The sequence below is a fragment of the Malania oleifera genome, chromosome 4 (assembly GCF_029873635.1).
Source record: "Malania oleifera isolate guangnan ecotype guangnan chromosome 4, ASM2987363v1, whole genome shotgun sequence".
NCBI lineage: Eukaryota > Viridiplantae > Streptophyta > Magnoliopsida > Santalales > Ximeniaceae > Malania > Malania oleifera.
In genome coordinates, this window is record NC_080420.1 from 59,792,311 (window position 1) to 59,810,279 (window position 17,969).

The following is a 17,969-nucleotide window of genomic DNA, read 5'->3' on the forward strand; positions in this document are numbered from 1 at the left end:
ATACGTCTATGATTTCCTGTGATTTTTTTGAAGCAGTCGATAGCCTAAGAAAAGTCACGGTAAACCTTAGATGATTTCATTTATGAGATGTGAGATTGATCATAAATTGAAAAGTTGGGTGTATACTGGAATTTAGATTAATAATTGTGTTGATAGGGATTATAATAATGGAATTCTTATCTATTTTCAGTCCTACTGTAGGATGGATCCTAGGGATGAGGATGTAAAGGCTGAAGGAAGGGATGATTTAGCAACGTTTAGTGAAGAGGATATTGATACCTCCACGATGCTGCGGGGTATAGCCCATTAGGTCAGGGCAGAAATGAGAAAGGAACCTAAAGAGCATAATTGTCCAGTAGTAGATTAGGGCATTAGTATAAAGGAATTCATGAGGTTGAATCCTCCTACTTTTTAGGGAGGACCTGATCCGGTGATTATAGAAAACTAGGTCTTACAAATAAAATAAATACTAGAAGTACTTGGCTGCATGGACGAGCAGAAGGTCCGCTATGATGCATTTAAGATGGCAGGGGATGCAAAATGCTGGTGGTTTTCTGCGAAGCTGCTAGAGGGACAGAGAGTGGTGAAAGATGCGCTGACTTGGGAACGATTCAAGGAGCTGTTCTTTGACAGGTATATTCCTTCGTCCACTAGAGGGGAAAAGGTTGAGGAGTTCACTAATTTGACCCAGGGGAATGTGACTGTTGGGGTGTATGCGGCAAAATTTGTGGAGTTGTCTTGCTTTGCACCCTTTATGATCCCTAATGAGACAAGGAAGGCCAAAATATTCGAAAAAGGTTTGAGACAAAAGATTTTTGAACTGGTGGTAGGGTTCTTGGTCCAGAATTTTTCAGACTTGGTAGATAAAGTTTCGGTAGTGGAAAAAAGCATCGAGGGAGGTACAGAGCCATCAGAGTAGAGAAAGAGGCCTACACCTCCCAGTTTTCAGGTTGAGGGTCGTCGGGGCTCGTGGAAGAGAGAAAGGGACACGGTGGGCCCGAGGCAGGAGACGAGAGATCAGAGTTATTCTGGGTATCAGAATGATTTATCTTACCCTATATGCCATAGATGTAACAAGAGGCATAGGGGTGAATGCCGAGTTTGGGGTCCTAACTGCTATAGGTGCAGTAAGCCAGGGCATATCATGTGGAACTGTAATGTGCTTTTTCTGAATACACCTGCACCGACTCAAAACTGGGGAAATCAGCAAGTACCCCGAAGTGGAGGTGGACCAGCACGTGTCTACGCAATAATCCTGGACGAGGCAGATAAGGCCAAAGGGGCGGGTGTAAGTTTATGTTTATGATAATGATGGTATTATTGAATTCTAGATGATGTAAAAGTTTATATGGTGATACATATTGAACTGTATGAGATATAGTGAGTTAGTAAATTGTAGGAATGTGAAAATAAATGATTAGAAAAATTTTGAGGATGAAATTTTATGAGGAAGGGAGAAGGTAGAGACCCATAAAATTAGAACTATTAAAATAATTAGGAAAGATAATAAATAGAGTAAATGAATAAATAATAAAGGGGGAAAATGGAAAATTTTGATAGAAAGAATAGCAGATGTCGTCGATGAATCTTCCATCCTCGTCGATGAATCTTCTGTTGTCGACGAGTGTTCTTCTAGGGATCATCGATGAAGTTCAGTCCCTCGTCGACGAAGAGATCCCGAGTGAGTGAATTTGAGATTTTAAGTCTCATTGACGAATGTATCCTCTCATCGACGAATTACTTTCTGTGGTTTATCAAGGAATCCTATTTCTCGTCGACGAAGCCATGTGGCAACATCATGTATAAAAAGTTTTGAAGAAGCTTCTCTGTGAAGAAATCATTCTCTCTTTGTTTCTCTCTCTAAAACGGTTTCCTTTGTTTTCTCTCTAAGATTTCAGCCTGGATTAAGCTCGAATCAACAAACGGAAACCGCTACAGTGTTCTAGGGAAGATTATCTACACATCTAGCAAAGAATATTTCTAAACTAATGTTTTCAAGAGTTGCTCTAAAGTTGAGGTAAGGGTTTGAATTCCTAGTTTTTGAGTTTTAAAACGTTTACTTGAGGTTTATATGTTGAGAAAGTGTTGAAATAATGGGTTATTTGGGGTTTATCTAATTAAACTAGGGTTTTTGAATCAGGGTTCGGGTGAGCGCCTCAGGTATCATTTTGGGGTTCCTTTCGGCGTAATTTAGAAAATCAGGTAAGGGGAATAGATTAAGCCAATAGTTTCTAAGGATTTATTGGTTTAAATGGAAAGTATATGAGTATAAAAATGTATATGATTACAAGGGGAGTTTTAAAAGAAATGCCAACTGTTTGAACTATGATTTTGAGCCTAGGGCTATGTAGATATTATTTGTGAAAATGAAATATGGAAGGTAATGAATTTTCTGGATATATGTGAAGAATATTAAATGTGTATTTTCAGTAAATTGAATGATGAACATGGGTTGACTTTTGTTATTTTAAAAGATATAATTATGTGTATTATTTAAATGGTGTGGCATGAGTAAAATGTAAATACTGTGATGAATTATGATATGTATATTTATGAGATGTTGGGAATACTGAAATGTATTAAGAATATGCATTGCATGTGTATTGTTAAATATGTCATGAGACTCACGTGATGTGAACTGTTATAGAGAAAGTTTATGACATGACATCCACGTAAGGTGGACTATACATGAGATCCACGTAAGGTGGACTTTACATGAGATCCACGTGATATGGACTTTACACGAGATCCACATAATGTGGACCATATATATGAGATTCAAGTAATGTGGATTATGAAAGTGAACTATGTAATATAAACTATTGAGAACATGAAAAGTTGTATTATATAGAGATAACATATGTAGAGTAAGTAAGAATGAATTGTATATTGTAGTATCATATTTATATGTATATTGGGGCAAAGTATACACTCCCCCTGAGGGCTTGTTGAGAAAGGCGACTGTCCTAACAAGTATCAGATGCAGCCATATCGGGTTGCATAATGTATTACGGCAGAGGGAAACTTCTTGTATGAGTGGGTAATCTTCCTTATTCTCGGGAACTTCTGCCAGTAAATTTTTGTTTGAATGTGTGTGTGAGTACGAGATAAATTATCCACCTGAGGGCTTACTGAGTAAGGTGAGTGCCCTGATTTGTTTCAGTTGTAGCTATGGGTTTCATAAGTTATTAGACCAGAGGGGTGCTACTTGCATGGGCGGGTAATCACCCCAATTCTTAGGAACTCTCATTTTATTAAAATGCACAGCATATATGTGAGTAGGGATAGAGAATGTTTTCATAATTGTGATATATTTATAAATGGTGATTATATATATATATATATATATATATATATATATATTTGTACATAAACCTCATGATAGTCACACACTGGTGTTAATTTATTTCGACTTATTGAGATGTGTCTCACCTGATATGGAATTTTATCTTTTTTAGGACCTTCGAATGATCGAGCCTAGTGAGCTCGGGGTTGGTGTTGCATTTTTGAAATAAAGCGAGGGTATAAAGTTTGGTTATAACATTTTGGGGTTGTAATATATTTATGTTTTCAAAATTGTAAATGTTGTGAATACTGGATGTTGGGTTTTGCTTTTGAGATGTATATAGATGTAGAAACTCTGGTATAATATGGAAGAAATTTTATTATTTTTGCTGCACAACTGATATAGAGCTAGGTACATGTAACAGAACACATGGCACTCGAGCCCCGCATGGTGGGTTCGGGACGTCATGAGATGGTATCAAAGTTATATTTCAATTAACATCCCAAACCCTAGAGTTTTGGGTTCGGGGCATTACACTTATGCTATATGTGGAGGACATGTTGATTGCCTCTAACATAACTGATGAGTTGAATGTCTTAAAAGCCAGGTTACAAAATGAGTTTGAGATGAAGGATCTTGGTGCAGCTAAAAAAGATCCTTGGCATGGAAATCAGAAAGGATAGACAACAGTAGAAGCTGTGGTTTTCACAGGGTAAGTATATTGAGAAGGTGTTGGAAAAGTTTAACATGAATAAGGTTAAACTGGTAAGTACACCTCTAGTTGCTCATTTTCAGTTGTCTGCTAAACTGTGTCCTTCTACTGATGAGGATAAGTTGGATATGGCTAGTGTGCCTTATGCCAGTGCAGTAGGGAGTCTGATGTATGCTATGGTATGTAGTAGAGTAGACTTGTCATATGCAGTTAGTTTGGTAAGCAAATATATGGCTAATCCAGGTAGAATGCATTGGAATGGGGTGAAACGAAATTCAGATATTTGCATGGCACTTTTGATTATGGTATCTTGTTTGAAATACTGATGATTGTAATGTTCAGGGTTATGTGGACTCCAATTATGCAAGTTATTTGGATAAGAGGAGGTCTACTTCTAGCCTCATTTTTACGGTGGCTGGTGGTTCCATTTGTTGGAAGGCTATGTTGCAACCTACTACAGCTTTGTCTACTAAAGAAGTTGAATACATAACTTTGGCAGAGACAGTAAGGAGGCTTTGTGGTTAACTAGATTGATTCAAGAACTTGGTGTTATACATGATAGGTTACACGTATTCTGTGATAGTTAGAGTGCGATCCGCTTGGCAAGGAATCAGGTCTACCACCCTCGCACGAAGCATATTGACATGCGGTACCATGCAGTTAGATGTTGGGTTAAAAGTGGTGAGTTCCAGTTATTGAAGATCCATAAAGATGGAAATGCTGTAGATATGCTCATGAAGCCTGTTACATTAGCTAAGTTCAAGCGCTGTCTGGACTTAGTTAATGTAGCCTCTTGTTGATTGTTGACAAAGCATCCCAGAGCGTAGGGATGGAATGTTGTGCTTGGCTGTGATTAAAAGCCAAGGTGGAGATTGTTAAAAAATATGTTTATTTTTATTTATTTATTGTGGCTTTTATCATAGCCGATGGATCGTCTCTAAAATCCAACGGTTGTTGGTGTCATGTATATGTTTGTAGGCCATGGGAAAATATAGGGATTGCTTGTCATTTTGTCCAAGTAGAGTTAGAGGGGGGTTCTCTCTAGGAAGAACTTTTCTTCAACGGGTTGAAGGTGAAGGGGGCGTATGAGGATCTGGGATCGGGGAGAGACTGATCAGATGTTGTACTGCCATTATTTCATAGTGGATTTTTCTTCAGGTGCATGCTCTGTGGACGTAGGCAACCTTGCCGAACCACATAAAATCTCTCGTCTCCATTTTTCTGTGAATGTTCTTTGTGTGATTTATTTTGTTCATCGGAAGATTAAAATCGCTGCAACAATAATGTTGAATTGTGATTTGCTATGTAAAAACCTTTACTATTGTTATTTTTTTGTTTTCTTAATGATCAATTAATGAGTATTTCAAAATTCATATAAATTTAAATTTAATTATTTAGAGGGCATTTCTAATATATTAGTCTATCTCAATAATTTATAATTTTTAGAAAATTATATCACTATTTACTTAAATAATTTTAGAAATTTATAATAATTTTAAAAAGTAACAAGGAATTTATCTAATTTATTTTGAGATAAATATTTTATTTGGTATTTATGATATTATTATGTTTATTTATCTTTTAATCTAGGTTCAAATTTTAACTTATCTAAAATAAAATTTCTACATTTAAGTTTAGCTAACTTTTATTGAATTTGGTTTTTTATTAATGTTTTATCTTAATTCTAAAAGATAATAATGTTTTCTCTACGAAATAATTTACACTATTTATATTTTTAAATATGAGATTGTTCAAATTAGGATTTTGATGTTTAACAAAACTTAAATAATTTGGTGAGAGTAAAATAATGTGAGAAATGATATTATATATGAATAACAAATTTTTTTTTACTAGTTAAACAAACATCACTAAACCAACACACAGGAACACAAAGCAAAACAACAAGAGGGAAACAAGGGCCAACATAAAAACAAACCTTCACCTGCACCTCCTTTGCTCCACATTATGAGCCCTAGGAGCTACCACAAGCTTCACCTCCCAAACTGTATAGAGGACTTTCCACAAAACTGAATAAAAACTCCACTGACCTCCGAGTCCCTGGACAGATCTTGCACCCACCACCAAGGCTTGACATTCCACAATAACATAATCCTAAGCCATTCTTTTAGCATAGTTTGCTGCTAGTAAGGCTTCTAAAGCTTTGACTTGGGAAGGGTTTTCGCAGCTTAAACCTCCTAGGATACTAATAGAATGTAGAAATAGAAGTGGAAAGTAGCGTCGAAAATAATTTTGATCCAACTTTGTGCAGGACATTCCTATATTGGCTGCACTTTCCATCGACTTAATTTTCACCCCCACCCTTATGCCCTCCTCTTCTAAATTCCTCAAATCGCTCCTTCACCAGAGCCATCACGCTTTTAGTATTCACCCTATTTGCCTTGAGGATGATTATGCTCCTCTGATGCCAAATGGACTCCACAATCACAGTTGCAATGTAACGTTCATCTGACTAATAAACTGTATAATCTACTGTATTTGGTATATAGATTTTTGTGAACCAATCTTGCAATCAAAAATTTTCCCGATGATCATTTATAATATTCACCAAAACAAACCATAAAATCCTTGGAAAATGGCATCTAAGGAAGATATGCTCATGAGTTTTCCTCTACCTCACTGTAGAAAGGGCATCTAGGATCAATCTCCAAATGCCTAGCTGACAATGGAGATCTTGTGAGTAGGGCCTAGGCCAATACCTCCACAAAAACACCTTTAATACAAAATGAAATTTTTAATTCCATAGCTTCCTCTATAGGACACTATTTGATCTTGAAAACCTCAAAACTTGGTTTGCCAAGTATGCTTTTGACCGAGAAATCTCATTATTTATTATGAATCTAGATCCATTTGTCATCTTGCTAGGTTGAAGGCATATGAGTTTTAAGAATTCGAGCTGCTATTTCCCCTTCAAACACCTCTCTAAACTAATTCATATTCCAATTGTTACCTTCAATCAAATCACTAACCATAAGTGGAAGATTGAGTGCCCCTTGCCTCGATTGAACTAAAATCCTTCATGATGAGGAACCCAGGGTTGCGCCCAAATTTAACATTGGCTCCTATCAACACGTGTAGCCTAGGGATCCAATGCCTTGATGGGGATGGAGACACGAAAATGATTTTAGGTGGGTGTTTAATCATGTTAAAGGTTTTATAGATTTGTCGCTAACATTTTATTTTCCTAGTGGTGGCGTAGTTCGCCTAATTACTACCAATTAGTTTGTTTAAAGTTAAAATTAGGTTCAAGGAACTAGTAGTTATAGTTGACAATACTAGAGCTAGTTTGGGAATATGGTTACACGAGGGAAAGATACTAGTGCCTCATGCACATCGATCATTTTAGATGATACCATGATTCCTTTGGAATGTTCAAACACAATTAAACATGGACTTTGATTCTTCATTTCTAAGATTAAGTTATCTCGCTTTAAATATCATTCCGCCTCTGGTATCCTAATCAAGTTCATAGGGCTTTCCTCACCTCGAGAATTTGAAAGTGACTAAAAGAATGTTATTATGCCACTTTTCAGGATCTATTGTTGAATGGAATTAAATGTTTCATGATTAGACAAAATGCAATGTATGTGAATAAGTTACAATGAAGAGACATCTACCAAGTTATGCTAAAAGAAAAAAAAAAAAGGGTAAACCAAGAAACCAAAATAAGTACAGGAATCCACAATCAAAGCATATATTCAATCAAATCAATGTTACCAAAAAAAAGATGCAATAATAATAAAAAAAAAATAGCATTGTAAATTCCAAAACAAGAAAATAAGATCTCACACAATGCTTACCTAATCAAGAAGGAACCATGCAAATTAAAATACCAATTTCTTATTTAGAAAGATTCTATTTCTAATTTAAAAAAGAAACACAAAAAAGTTCAAAACTTAACGTAGGAACCATATTTTTTTATTTCTTAATTCTCTATTTTTTTTTTTTTTGTAAAAGGAAGCCTTCTATATTTCATTCTTTCCATTTTTGGTGGATTAGAGATCCAATTATTGAGGAAACACATTAAAAGAAGCCCTAAGAAACCCTAAAAACCCTAACACTCAACTTAAAAAATATTCTAGCAATTTTTTTCTTTTTAAAAAGCATTTAATCATTTTTAATTGAAAATAGGAAACAAAATAAAATATTGAGAAATAATACTAACTAAATAAAACAAACTTGTTTTTTTTTTTTATTTAATTTTTTTTATTTTTAAATTTTTACATATAAAAACAATTAAGATAGAAACAAAATGGTACCAACAACAATAACAACAAGAAATAATAATAATAATAATAATAATAATAATAATAATAATAATAATAATAATAATAATAATACAATTAAAAATGTGAAAGATAACTTAAAACCTTGAAGATGATTTTGTTATAACTTAAAACCTTGAAGATGATTTTGTTCCTACACCAAATAGACTCCATAACCACAATTGCAACACATGTAAGGTTGATCTAACTAATAAATTATAAAATAATACGATTAAAAATATGAAAGATAACTTAAAACCTTGAAGGTGATTCTGTTCATCTAATACCAAATGCATTTCACAACCACATTTGCAACACAAGTAACATTCATCTAACTAATAAACTATATGTTGACTTATTTTATATATAGATTTTCATAAACTAATCTTGCAATAAAAAATTTGCCCAAAGATCAATTATAACATCCCCCAAAACAAACAAAAAAAATCCTTGGAAAATGGCATCTAAGGAAGAAATGCTCTTGAGTTTCCTCTACCTCACCACAGAAAGGGCATAAAAGGATCAATCTCCAAATGCTTGCTTCACAATCGTGATCTTAATAGTAGGGCCTTGGCCAAAATCCTCCACAAAAACACTTTAAGATGAGATGAGATTTTAAACTCGATAGTTTCCTCCGCAAGACACTATTTGATCTTGAAAACCTCAAGACTTGGTCTACCAAGTATGAGTATTTTGATTGAGAAATCCCTTTATTTATAATGAATGCAGATCCATTTGTCATCTTATTGGGTTGAACAAAGATGAATTTTAAGAATTTGGGCAACAATTTTCCGTTCAAACATCTCTCTATGTAGGTTCATATTCCAATTGCCCCTTACCTTGGTTGAACATAAAACTTTTCACAATGAGGAACTCAAGGTTGTGTTTAGATATTAATGTTGGCTCCTGTCAACACGCGTAGCCTAGGGATCCGACGCCTCAACAAGGATGGAGACACTAAAATGATTTTAGGGTGGTGTTTAATCATGTTAAGGATTTTATATACAAAGTCATCTCTAACATTTTATTCTTGTAATTATGGTTTAGTTCACCTAATTACTAGCAATTAGTTTGTCTTAAGCTAAACTTAGCTTCAAGGAACCAATAGTTATAATCTACAATACTAGAGCCAAGTTTGGGAATATATTTGTAACAACCCAAGAAATTATTTAGGGCCTTGTTGACGAGGACACATTTCGTCGACGAGAAGATACCGAGAGGTTGTTTTTTCAAGTTCTGAATTTCGTCGATGAGGAGAAGGCATTCGTCGACGAACCTCCTTTTTGACCTCGTCGACGAGGTGATATGGCTCGTCGACGAAGCCCATAGTATAAATAGTCTTAAACTCGGATTTTTACGCAGAAATATCAGAAAAATTTTCTTTATATCTTCTTTGCGGTTTCTCTCTCTTCTTTCTTCAATTCCAGCAATGTTAGTCGCTGGATCAACGATCTGAGGCCACCATGACGGTTCTAGGAAAGTTCTCTCCAAGTCTGTTGGAGCGGATCGTTGGTGGGACTGAGTTGAATTTCATCCCTAATTCAAGGTAAGACAATTTATTCAGAATTTGGTCTTCCCATAGTTATAAGAAATATTGTTCACGGAAAAATACTGAAATTTAGTTCTAGGAATTGTCGTTTTCAGGATGTTGAACGGGAAACCCTGTGGGTGCAGGACGAGTATAATTTAGGGGGTTTTCTTCTCAGAAATCAGGTAAGGGAATAAATTCAAGCAGTTATTTTCCATGCAAATTATTTTTATTTATCAAAAAATTAATTTTCAGGTAAGCATGTATTATATGTGTATATTATTGAGAAAATGCATATTTGGGAAAATACTGCTATTATGTTGAAATATATATATATATAAGTATGAAATGCTAGAAATTATGATTTTAGATTATAATGTATGGTTTCATACAACAATGTGTGGCATGAATATTATTTTAGGTGGAAAGTATTATGTTATGGCAAATTTTATGAATGAAGTATGTTTTCAAAAATTATGTAATATTGTAGTACATTATGGTTTTAAAATACATGATAAATGAATTATTTATTCAGAATGATATGTATGTAATGTTCGGCACAAGGCCATGATTGATAACCGGCGCAAGACCATGTTTTACGTATGATTTCGGTGCAAGGCCATATTTATGAATGTTTAGCGCAAGGCCACAGATATGAAACAATTTGGCGCAAGGCCATATGTATATATGTTATTTCAGAAAATTCTATCAATCTATTTATGTTAGACAAGTATATTATTATGTATTATATGTTATTAGAACGCGGATGATAGTTCAATTCAATTACAGGAGCACAGTACCGTAGCTATATAAATCAGATTATTATGTTCAGACTTGTGCTAACCACCCCCGCTAGTAGAGGGGGTGGGAGATGGATAGTTGATGTGGCTTTCAGTGTAGAGTTGTAGACGTCCACCTGAAAGTTCGGATCAGAGTGTGGCAGGCTCATTGTACTTACAGAAATTTTTGACTCGGCAATGGTCGGCCAACCATTGTCGGGTCCTGCCTTCGGGCTGCACAACCCGTCATGGGGGGTAATACATGACATCAGCTAGCTATACATCATGGGTAAATTACAGTATTATCAGTTATATCAGAAATTTCATGATCTGTATGAATTATTAGAAATTATGAAAGTATGTGATTATTCAGTATGTTATGATGAATGTTTTCCAACATATGAAATGTACTTTATATGTATTATAACACTAAGTATTCATGTTGCCACACAACTATATTTAGTTTATTTTCCCTTACTGAGAGGTGTCTCACCCCCAACATTAAATAATTTTTAGGAAACCCAAAAAGACCTGCTGATCGAGGCCGTCGTTGAGATAGATTGTTACTACCCCACTAGGAGGGTAAGTTTTTGATCTAGGGACAGGAAATTTATGTTCCTAGATATGTATATGCTTTTGTATTTTTGGAGATTGTATATAAACACAGTACTTGGGAATGTAGTTGACTCTGGTATTATACATTTTATGGTTGTATGAATGTCGATTTATATTTTCTAGTGCTAAGGTTTCTGTTGTGAATGTCAGATGTGTCCCCATTACCCACGGGTTCAGGTTGACTATACTATTAAATATATTTTATTATATGATTAGATAAGCAGGTTGTTACAATTTGGTATCAGAGCCTAGGATGCTAAATTCTATAGACTATAGAATGTAGCAGTAATAATTGTTGGAATTGATGTATTCCCAAGAGGGGGGGGGGGTTGAATTGGAATTTTAAAATTTATCTCCTAGGTTAAATGAAATACTCGTATAATTCAACCTACGGTGTTTCCATGCAATTCCAAATGCCCCAATAATATAATGAGCAGAAATTTAAATTAAGCGCATCATTCACACCATAACATACATATGCGGTAAATATAAAGTGCAGAAATATAAACAAGGCACGCGATATGTTATCGGGGTTTGGCCAACTGTGCCTACGTCCTCGCCTCTAGCTCGCAAACCCAAGGATTCCACTAAAGGCTCATTTAACGGATGGAGCGACACCGATTACAATTAGGTCAATTAGCGGGGCTAACCTCAACCTACACCTTAGTAGGATGGTGCACCTAACTTTCCTAACAGGGTCTAAGCCGATTCGGGACTATTTCAAAGGGCTAGTCTCCTTTTTTAGGCAACCCTAGAAATACAACATTATTTATAATCAAAGAAATGGTAAAGTGATTATGCTTTCGTGTAAAGCAGATGTGTACCCAATACGTACAATCACATACACCACCAAATGATATAATATGTAAGCTCAATGTGGTTTAATATATGCTCTCAAATAAATATTTTCTATCAATGTAATCAGTACGTGAGAGTGCAAACTAGTACGATCTTTGTATTACAAGATGTTCAATCAATGTGCTCAAACAAAGATATCAATCAAATCTCAAATATATCAACCCGTAGGTTATCTCAATCGTGTAAAGCTCAAGTAATGTATATGCTTGGTTTGCAAAAGAAGTTTTAATCTTTGCATTCAACAAGAGATATATGAATCAATGAATATTGCAACAAAGATTTTTATCACATAAAAAAAATATCTTTTCAAATGTATGTCAAGATAAATCTCACAAGATATTTGGAAATGTTTTGAAAATATTTTGCAATTAAAAAACAAATACAAGCTTCACAATATATTGCAATGAATATGCAATACTCAAAAGTTTAATAGAAGTCTTCTTAGGAGAGACTTATTTACAAAGTCCCCTAAGAATACATGGGTTTGGCTTTCAAGAAAAATTGTTACACACAATCACAACACTTGGGAGAGCAACCATTAGCAACACTCAAATCAACTTACAAATGACTTTCAACAATATGAGAAGGTAAGATTGAATGTTTGGAGCTTAAAAATGAGTATGGATTTTGGGAATTTCAGAGAATTTCTCTTAATCAAGATTTTTAATCCTATGCTGATTATCCCAAATGAGGGGGTATTTATAGACGTCCCCTGAAATATAACAGTTGAGGACATGAGTGGAATAATTAGAAAAATTTTAATGATATTTAATTACTTTAACTCCGTTTAACTGAGTTAACCATGGTAAAAAAATAAGTCCAACTCGAGAGCACTGGTCGACCAGGACAAGTTTAGTCGACCAGGGTTCTTGGAGTTCGGTCGATCGTGCAAGAAATGAATTGCCCGTTCGGTCGACCGGACATGTATGTCCGTGGCGATTTTTCAATATTTTCAAGGTTTACGCGACTAGGATCAATTTGAACTAGACTGGTCGGTTGACCAGACCGTTGGGTTCTCACACGTGAGAACTCGGTCAACCAGGTTGGTGGTATACAATTTTCTCTCAGTCGACTAGGAGGTCAAAATGTTGACTTCCTAAGAGGTTCGGTTGACCGGGGCCAAATGAACTACATAGTTCGGTTGACCGGGCTGTGGTCAACTTGTTGACCAGACTGGGTTCGATTGATCGGGGCCAAAATTAGCGTGAAGAGCTGGTCGACCGAAGCATTTCGATCTTGTTTCATCCAACAATCACACTATTCAAGTGCCTAACACATACAAGTGAGTGTGTGAGTGTCTTAGGATCATTTTTAGGTCCTTTTTGAAGACACTAAAAAAATCCGACGTCAGTCGACCTTCAGTCGACCGAAGGGTAATCCCTAAGGTCTTTCTAGGGTCATTTTCATTTTGAACTGACCTATCGTATCATGCAGGTGATGCATGCAATTATTACAATTAAAGCTCTATTTACTATTACAGACCTTTTGAAAAAATAAAATACATTACAACACATATATTGGGTCTTCAACTTCTGTAAGAAGCCGAACTGTGATAATGGGTTTATATATATATAAGAGAGGGACATTTTGGTAAAATACCAGATTTGTTGACGAAGTTGGATTTCGTTGACGAAGCTTGTGTTCTTCTCGTCGACGAAATTCAGAGCCTCGTCGATGAGGAGAAGCCGAGCAGTTTCAAAAATCGGGAAATATCAGGATTCGTCGACGAGGCCATCAAATTCTTCGACAAATTCAGTGAAAGATTCGTCGACGAAGGTACCATTTCGTCGATGAAATCGGGTCGGGTCAGAGGGCTATAAAAGGAAATTCTTTTTTCTTCTTCGTTAAGTTTCTCAAATATCTCTCTCTCTCTCTCTCTCTAAACCTCTCCCTACTCTATCTCTCTCTAGATTTCTTCACCGATCGTTGATAGAATCAGGAAATGGAAGTTACCACGAGGATCGTGGAAGGATTCTCTACAACTTCTATGGATAGGAATCTCGTTTTGGAGGTTTTTGGGTTTTGGCGAAAAATCGAGGTAAGGCTTAGTTTTCAATTCTGATTCGGTAGTCTTGTAGGTAACTATCTTGTGAACATATTCTGTACTGTGATTTGTAGGTTTTGGAACTCGGTTCGCTGTTTAGGAGTCTTGGAGTTTGGGATTTGATATTCAGGGTTAAGGTAAGGGGAACTATGTTTATATTGGTTCTTTTCGAAATTGGACTCGATGGAACAGTGGTCCACGTTCCTGTGTGTGTTTTGGATACTCATTTGGGGGGATCTAATGGGGAAAACTATGGCTTTTTCATTATTGCAGTTTTGGGAAAAAGGGGGCAATGGGCTGAATCCCGAGTTTTGTTGAAAATCGAGTATATGTGTGATTTATACTGTGATATTGGGATGGTCATGCCTTGAATTTGTTTAAACTGTATTTTTTTGGAAAACCATGATTTAGATTACCAAATGAGTGTGGCTTGTTTGGTTATATGAGCATGCATATGTGTGTGATATGCGGAATTGCTGATAGGAACACGGTTCCGAAATGATTTCAGGTACTAAGAGTGTCCGACTCTATATCCAAGGGCGTGTGTTTATCGCCTGCCACATAGGCAAGAGTGTCCGGCTCTATATTTGAGGGTGTGAGCCTATTTCGGCAGATCAGGCTGAAGGGTGTGGATCCACCAATTAGCCCTTGTACAATGCCATGAGAATCGAGGACTAGCCATGTGTGGCACCGTGCTTCGCGGGTTGGCTACGGGCCAATGTCGGGATGCCGGACCGGCTTTCGGGCGATGAGTGTGATGAAACTGTGTATTACTGATCATGTGTGTGTATTGTGATGGGGCTGCATATAAATGGCTGCCGTATGCGTGCGTGTATGCACTGTGTGAATTAGTACTAGATTGCATTCAACTGTGTGTATGTTGTATCATGATAACACTTAAATGCCACACACCGATATAACCTGTGTTCTTCCTTACTGAGAGGTGTCTCACCCTTACTGTACGTACATTTTTACAGGTCCTTCGAGTAACCGGAACTAGCATCCTGGTGTAGGGAGCGTAGTGGCCGGTGTACTGCGTTAGCGCTTGGGTAAGTGCTAGGACTGTAGTTTGTTGGGTTGCCATTTTAAGTTGTATTTGGGCACCCAGTTTGTATGTTTTGTTAGAGCCATGTTCTGCTCTTGTATAGACTCTAGTATGGTACTGCATATATAGAATGACTTTTTTCGTTGCGTATATGATTGTGGTTGGATGTGTTTAGGGTGCCTGGGAACCCCACGGGGTTAGACCCTCATCCATTGTACTGTATCTGTGATGATTTGTTTGATATAGGGACAGGTTAGGTTACATTTTCACCCCTTGGTTCCATTACGGGGTTCGGGGCGTGACAGCTTGGTATCAGAGCTAAACACATTACTAGATCTTGTAGACTTGGTTAGGCTTAGTTATGAGTACATACCAGAGTGTAGGATGTGGATATAGGTAGATTGGTTGAGGGTTGTTCAGTTGCTAGATCGGGATTTGTCGACGGTATTCCGTATTTTTCCTATGATGGCGATTCCTGTAAAAGCAGGGCAGATCATTGATGACTTTTGTGTCGGTGTGATAGGATAGACCTAGACTTAGCAGGGAGTAGTTAACACGATTAGTGTAGATCATTGTGTTAACTGTATGTGTTGTAGGGATATTGATAGATTCCTATTATGTTGCAGAATGGAACCTAAGGATAATAACCTGGGAAGTGGCTTTGAGGAGACTGCGAGTGATGAGTCACCTTCTGTGCATCGATGGTTTGACGAGGCATGTATTGCGGGAGATCAGGCGGAGTGTGAGGAGACGCGAGCACTTTCCTACTGCTGCGGGGTGCACCATTGAGAGGTTCACACGCATGCACCCTCCGACGTTCTTTAGAGGACCTAACCTGACGATAGTGGAGGATTGGGTGGAGAAGACTGAGAGGATCTTGGAGGTCCTGCATTACATGGATAGGCAGCGAGTCCTTTATGCCACCTTCCAACTATCTGGGGAGGCGGGTCGATGGTGGACTGTAGTGAATCTGCTCGAGAAGCAGAGAGGTGGTCTTAAGGAGATGACATGGAGCCGTTTCAAGGAGGTGTTCTTCGACAGATACTTCTCGGCTTCCGTACGTGATGTGAAAGCAGATGAGTTTTCTGCACTGACTCAAGGGAGTTTGACAGTGCAGGGCTATGTGGCTCGATACATAGGGCTGTCCCGCTTTGCACCATGTATGATATCAAGCGAGTATGAGAAGACTCGGAGGTTTGAGAAGGGTTTGAGGAAGGATATCAGCAGACTGGTGGGTATGCTTCAGATCCACGATTCTTGGTATTGGTGGATAAGGCCACGGTGATCGAGACTAGTATTCAAGAGGATGAGGCGGATTAAGAATCGAGGAAGAGGACAGTACCTTCTGGTTCTCAGACAGGATTGAAATAAGGAATAGCTTCCCAAGAGGGGGGGGGGGGTGAATTGGAATATTTTAAATTTTAATGATTTTTAAGCCTTTGATTTTAATTACCTAGAAAACAAGATGTATAAACAATAATCATACTTAAAAATACTAAAATTTAAATTCACCAGTCAATTAATGAAATCAAGATAATTCAATCACTCAACCAAGAATATTAGAGCTTTTGTTGATTTCCCTATAAACTCTTAGTATGCACTTTACTTGATCAAGATTTTCGCAGATTAACCAACATACTCCCTATTTGGATTTCTACAAACGATTAATCAAAACGTACTTTTTAAATATCAAGTACCTTTGTTTCTTTCTCACTTAAGAACCTGCAATCTGCACTTTTAAATCATACAACAATAGTAAGTGAAGCAGAGAGAAAGACACAAAATTTTTACGAGGCTCAGCTTCAACACAGCCTACGTCCTCGCCTTTGGCAAAACACCAAAGGATCCACTATATCAGTTCCGTTACCTGGTGGAACAACACCTATTTACAACCACTCCTTCTGTTAGGCTAGAGCCCGCCTTTCCAAACAGCAATCCCTTGTTTGGTCCAACGATTCAACAACTCTGAATCATTTAAGAATGATGATAAAGAAATTTTGTGTACAAAAGAAAACTCTCACAACAGAGTAAATTAGTACAATGATAAGCACACTTATACTCCAAGGTAATTTAAATATACAAAATTTGAAGCTCAATGCTTAGTATGAATTACCAAATAATTTTTCAAAGAAAATGAAAGATTCTGATTTTTGAAAGCTTTGCTTCAAAGTATAAATCAATAGTTGATCAGAAATTTATTTAGATCCTTTGAGAATTTTGAATACCTGAAGATCGGTTGATCTAAAAACCTTTGAAAAGTTGCTTGATCTAAAAACCTTTGAAAATTGCTGGATCTGAAAACTTTTGAAGATTGCTAGATCTAAAAACTTTTAAAGATTGCTTAATTTCAAAAACCTTTGAATATTGCATCAATATTAAAACTTTTGAAGATTAGAACTATTTATAGATGTTTTAGAAGCCATTCATTACTCCCAAAGATTCCTAAAATCATTTCTAGGTATTTTGAAATAAATATGTCAAAAGACGTGGTTTAAAAAATCTTCCCATTGAGAGATTTAATGCCAATGTTCGAGTGGCAGTCGCTTGCCACAACTTGGCAGTCGCCTGTCATAGAGCAGACTCTCAACACAGAATGCTGGCAGTCGCCTGTCAGAACCAAGTCAGTCGCCTGGCTTGTTCACGCAGGCGCTTGGCAAGTTTGGCCGTCGCCTGTCTAGCTACTGACTTTTTGAAAAACCATTTTCTTAATGTGGCAGTCGCCTTACCCTTCATTATTTCAAAAAGTTTTCTTTTCTTAAATCCTTTCTTTTTATTGATTTAAAAAATATTTTTTAGAGCATATATATAAAAACATATTT

The 17,969-nt window shown here is 36.6% G+C and overlaps 1 protein-coding gene across 1 annotated transcript; it reads left to right on the forward strand.

Moving 5' to 3' along the window:
- Positions 1-487: 487 nt before the first annotated feature.
- LOC131153818 (uncharacterized) lies at positions 488-919 on the forward strand. Its single transcript, XM_058106272.1, has one exon. The coding sequence runs from the start codon at positions 488-490 to the stop codon at positions 917-919; it is 432 nt and encodes a 143-aa protein (XP_057962255.1).
- Positions 920-17,969: the final 17,050 nt, after the last annotated feature.

Bases quoted from the DNA above. Each gene is read 5' to 3' on its own strand.
- LOC131153818 (XM_058106272.1), top strand. From the start codon at position 488: ATGGACGAGCAGAAGGTCCGCTATGATGCATTTAAGATGGCAGGGGAT.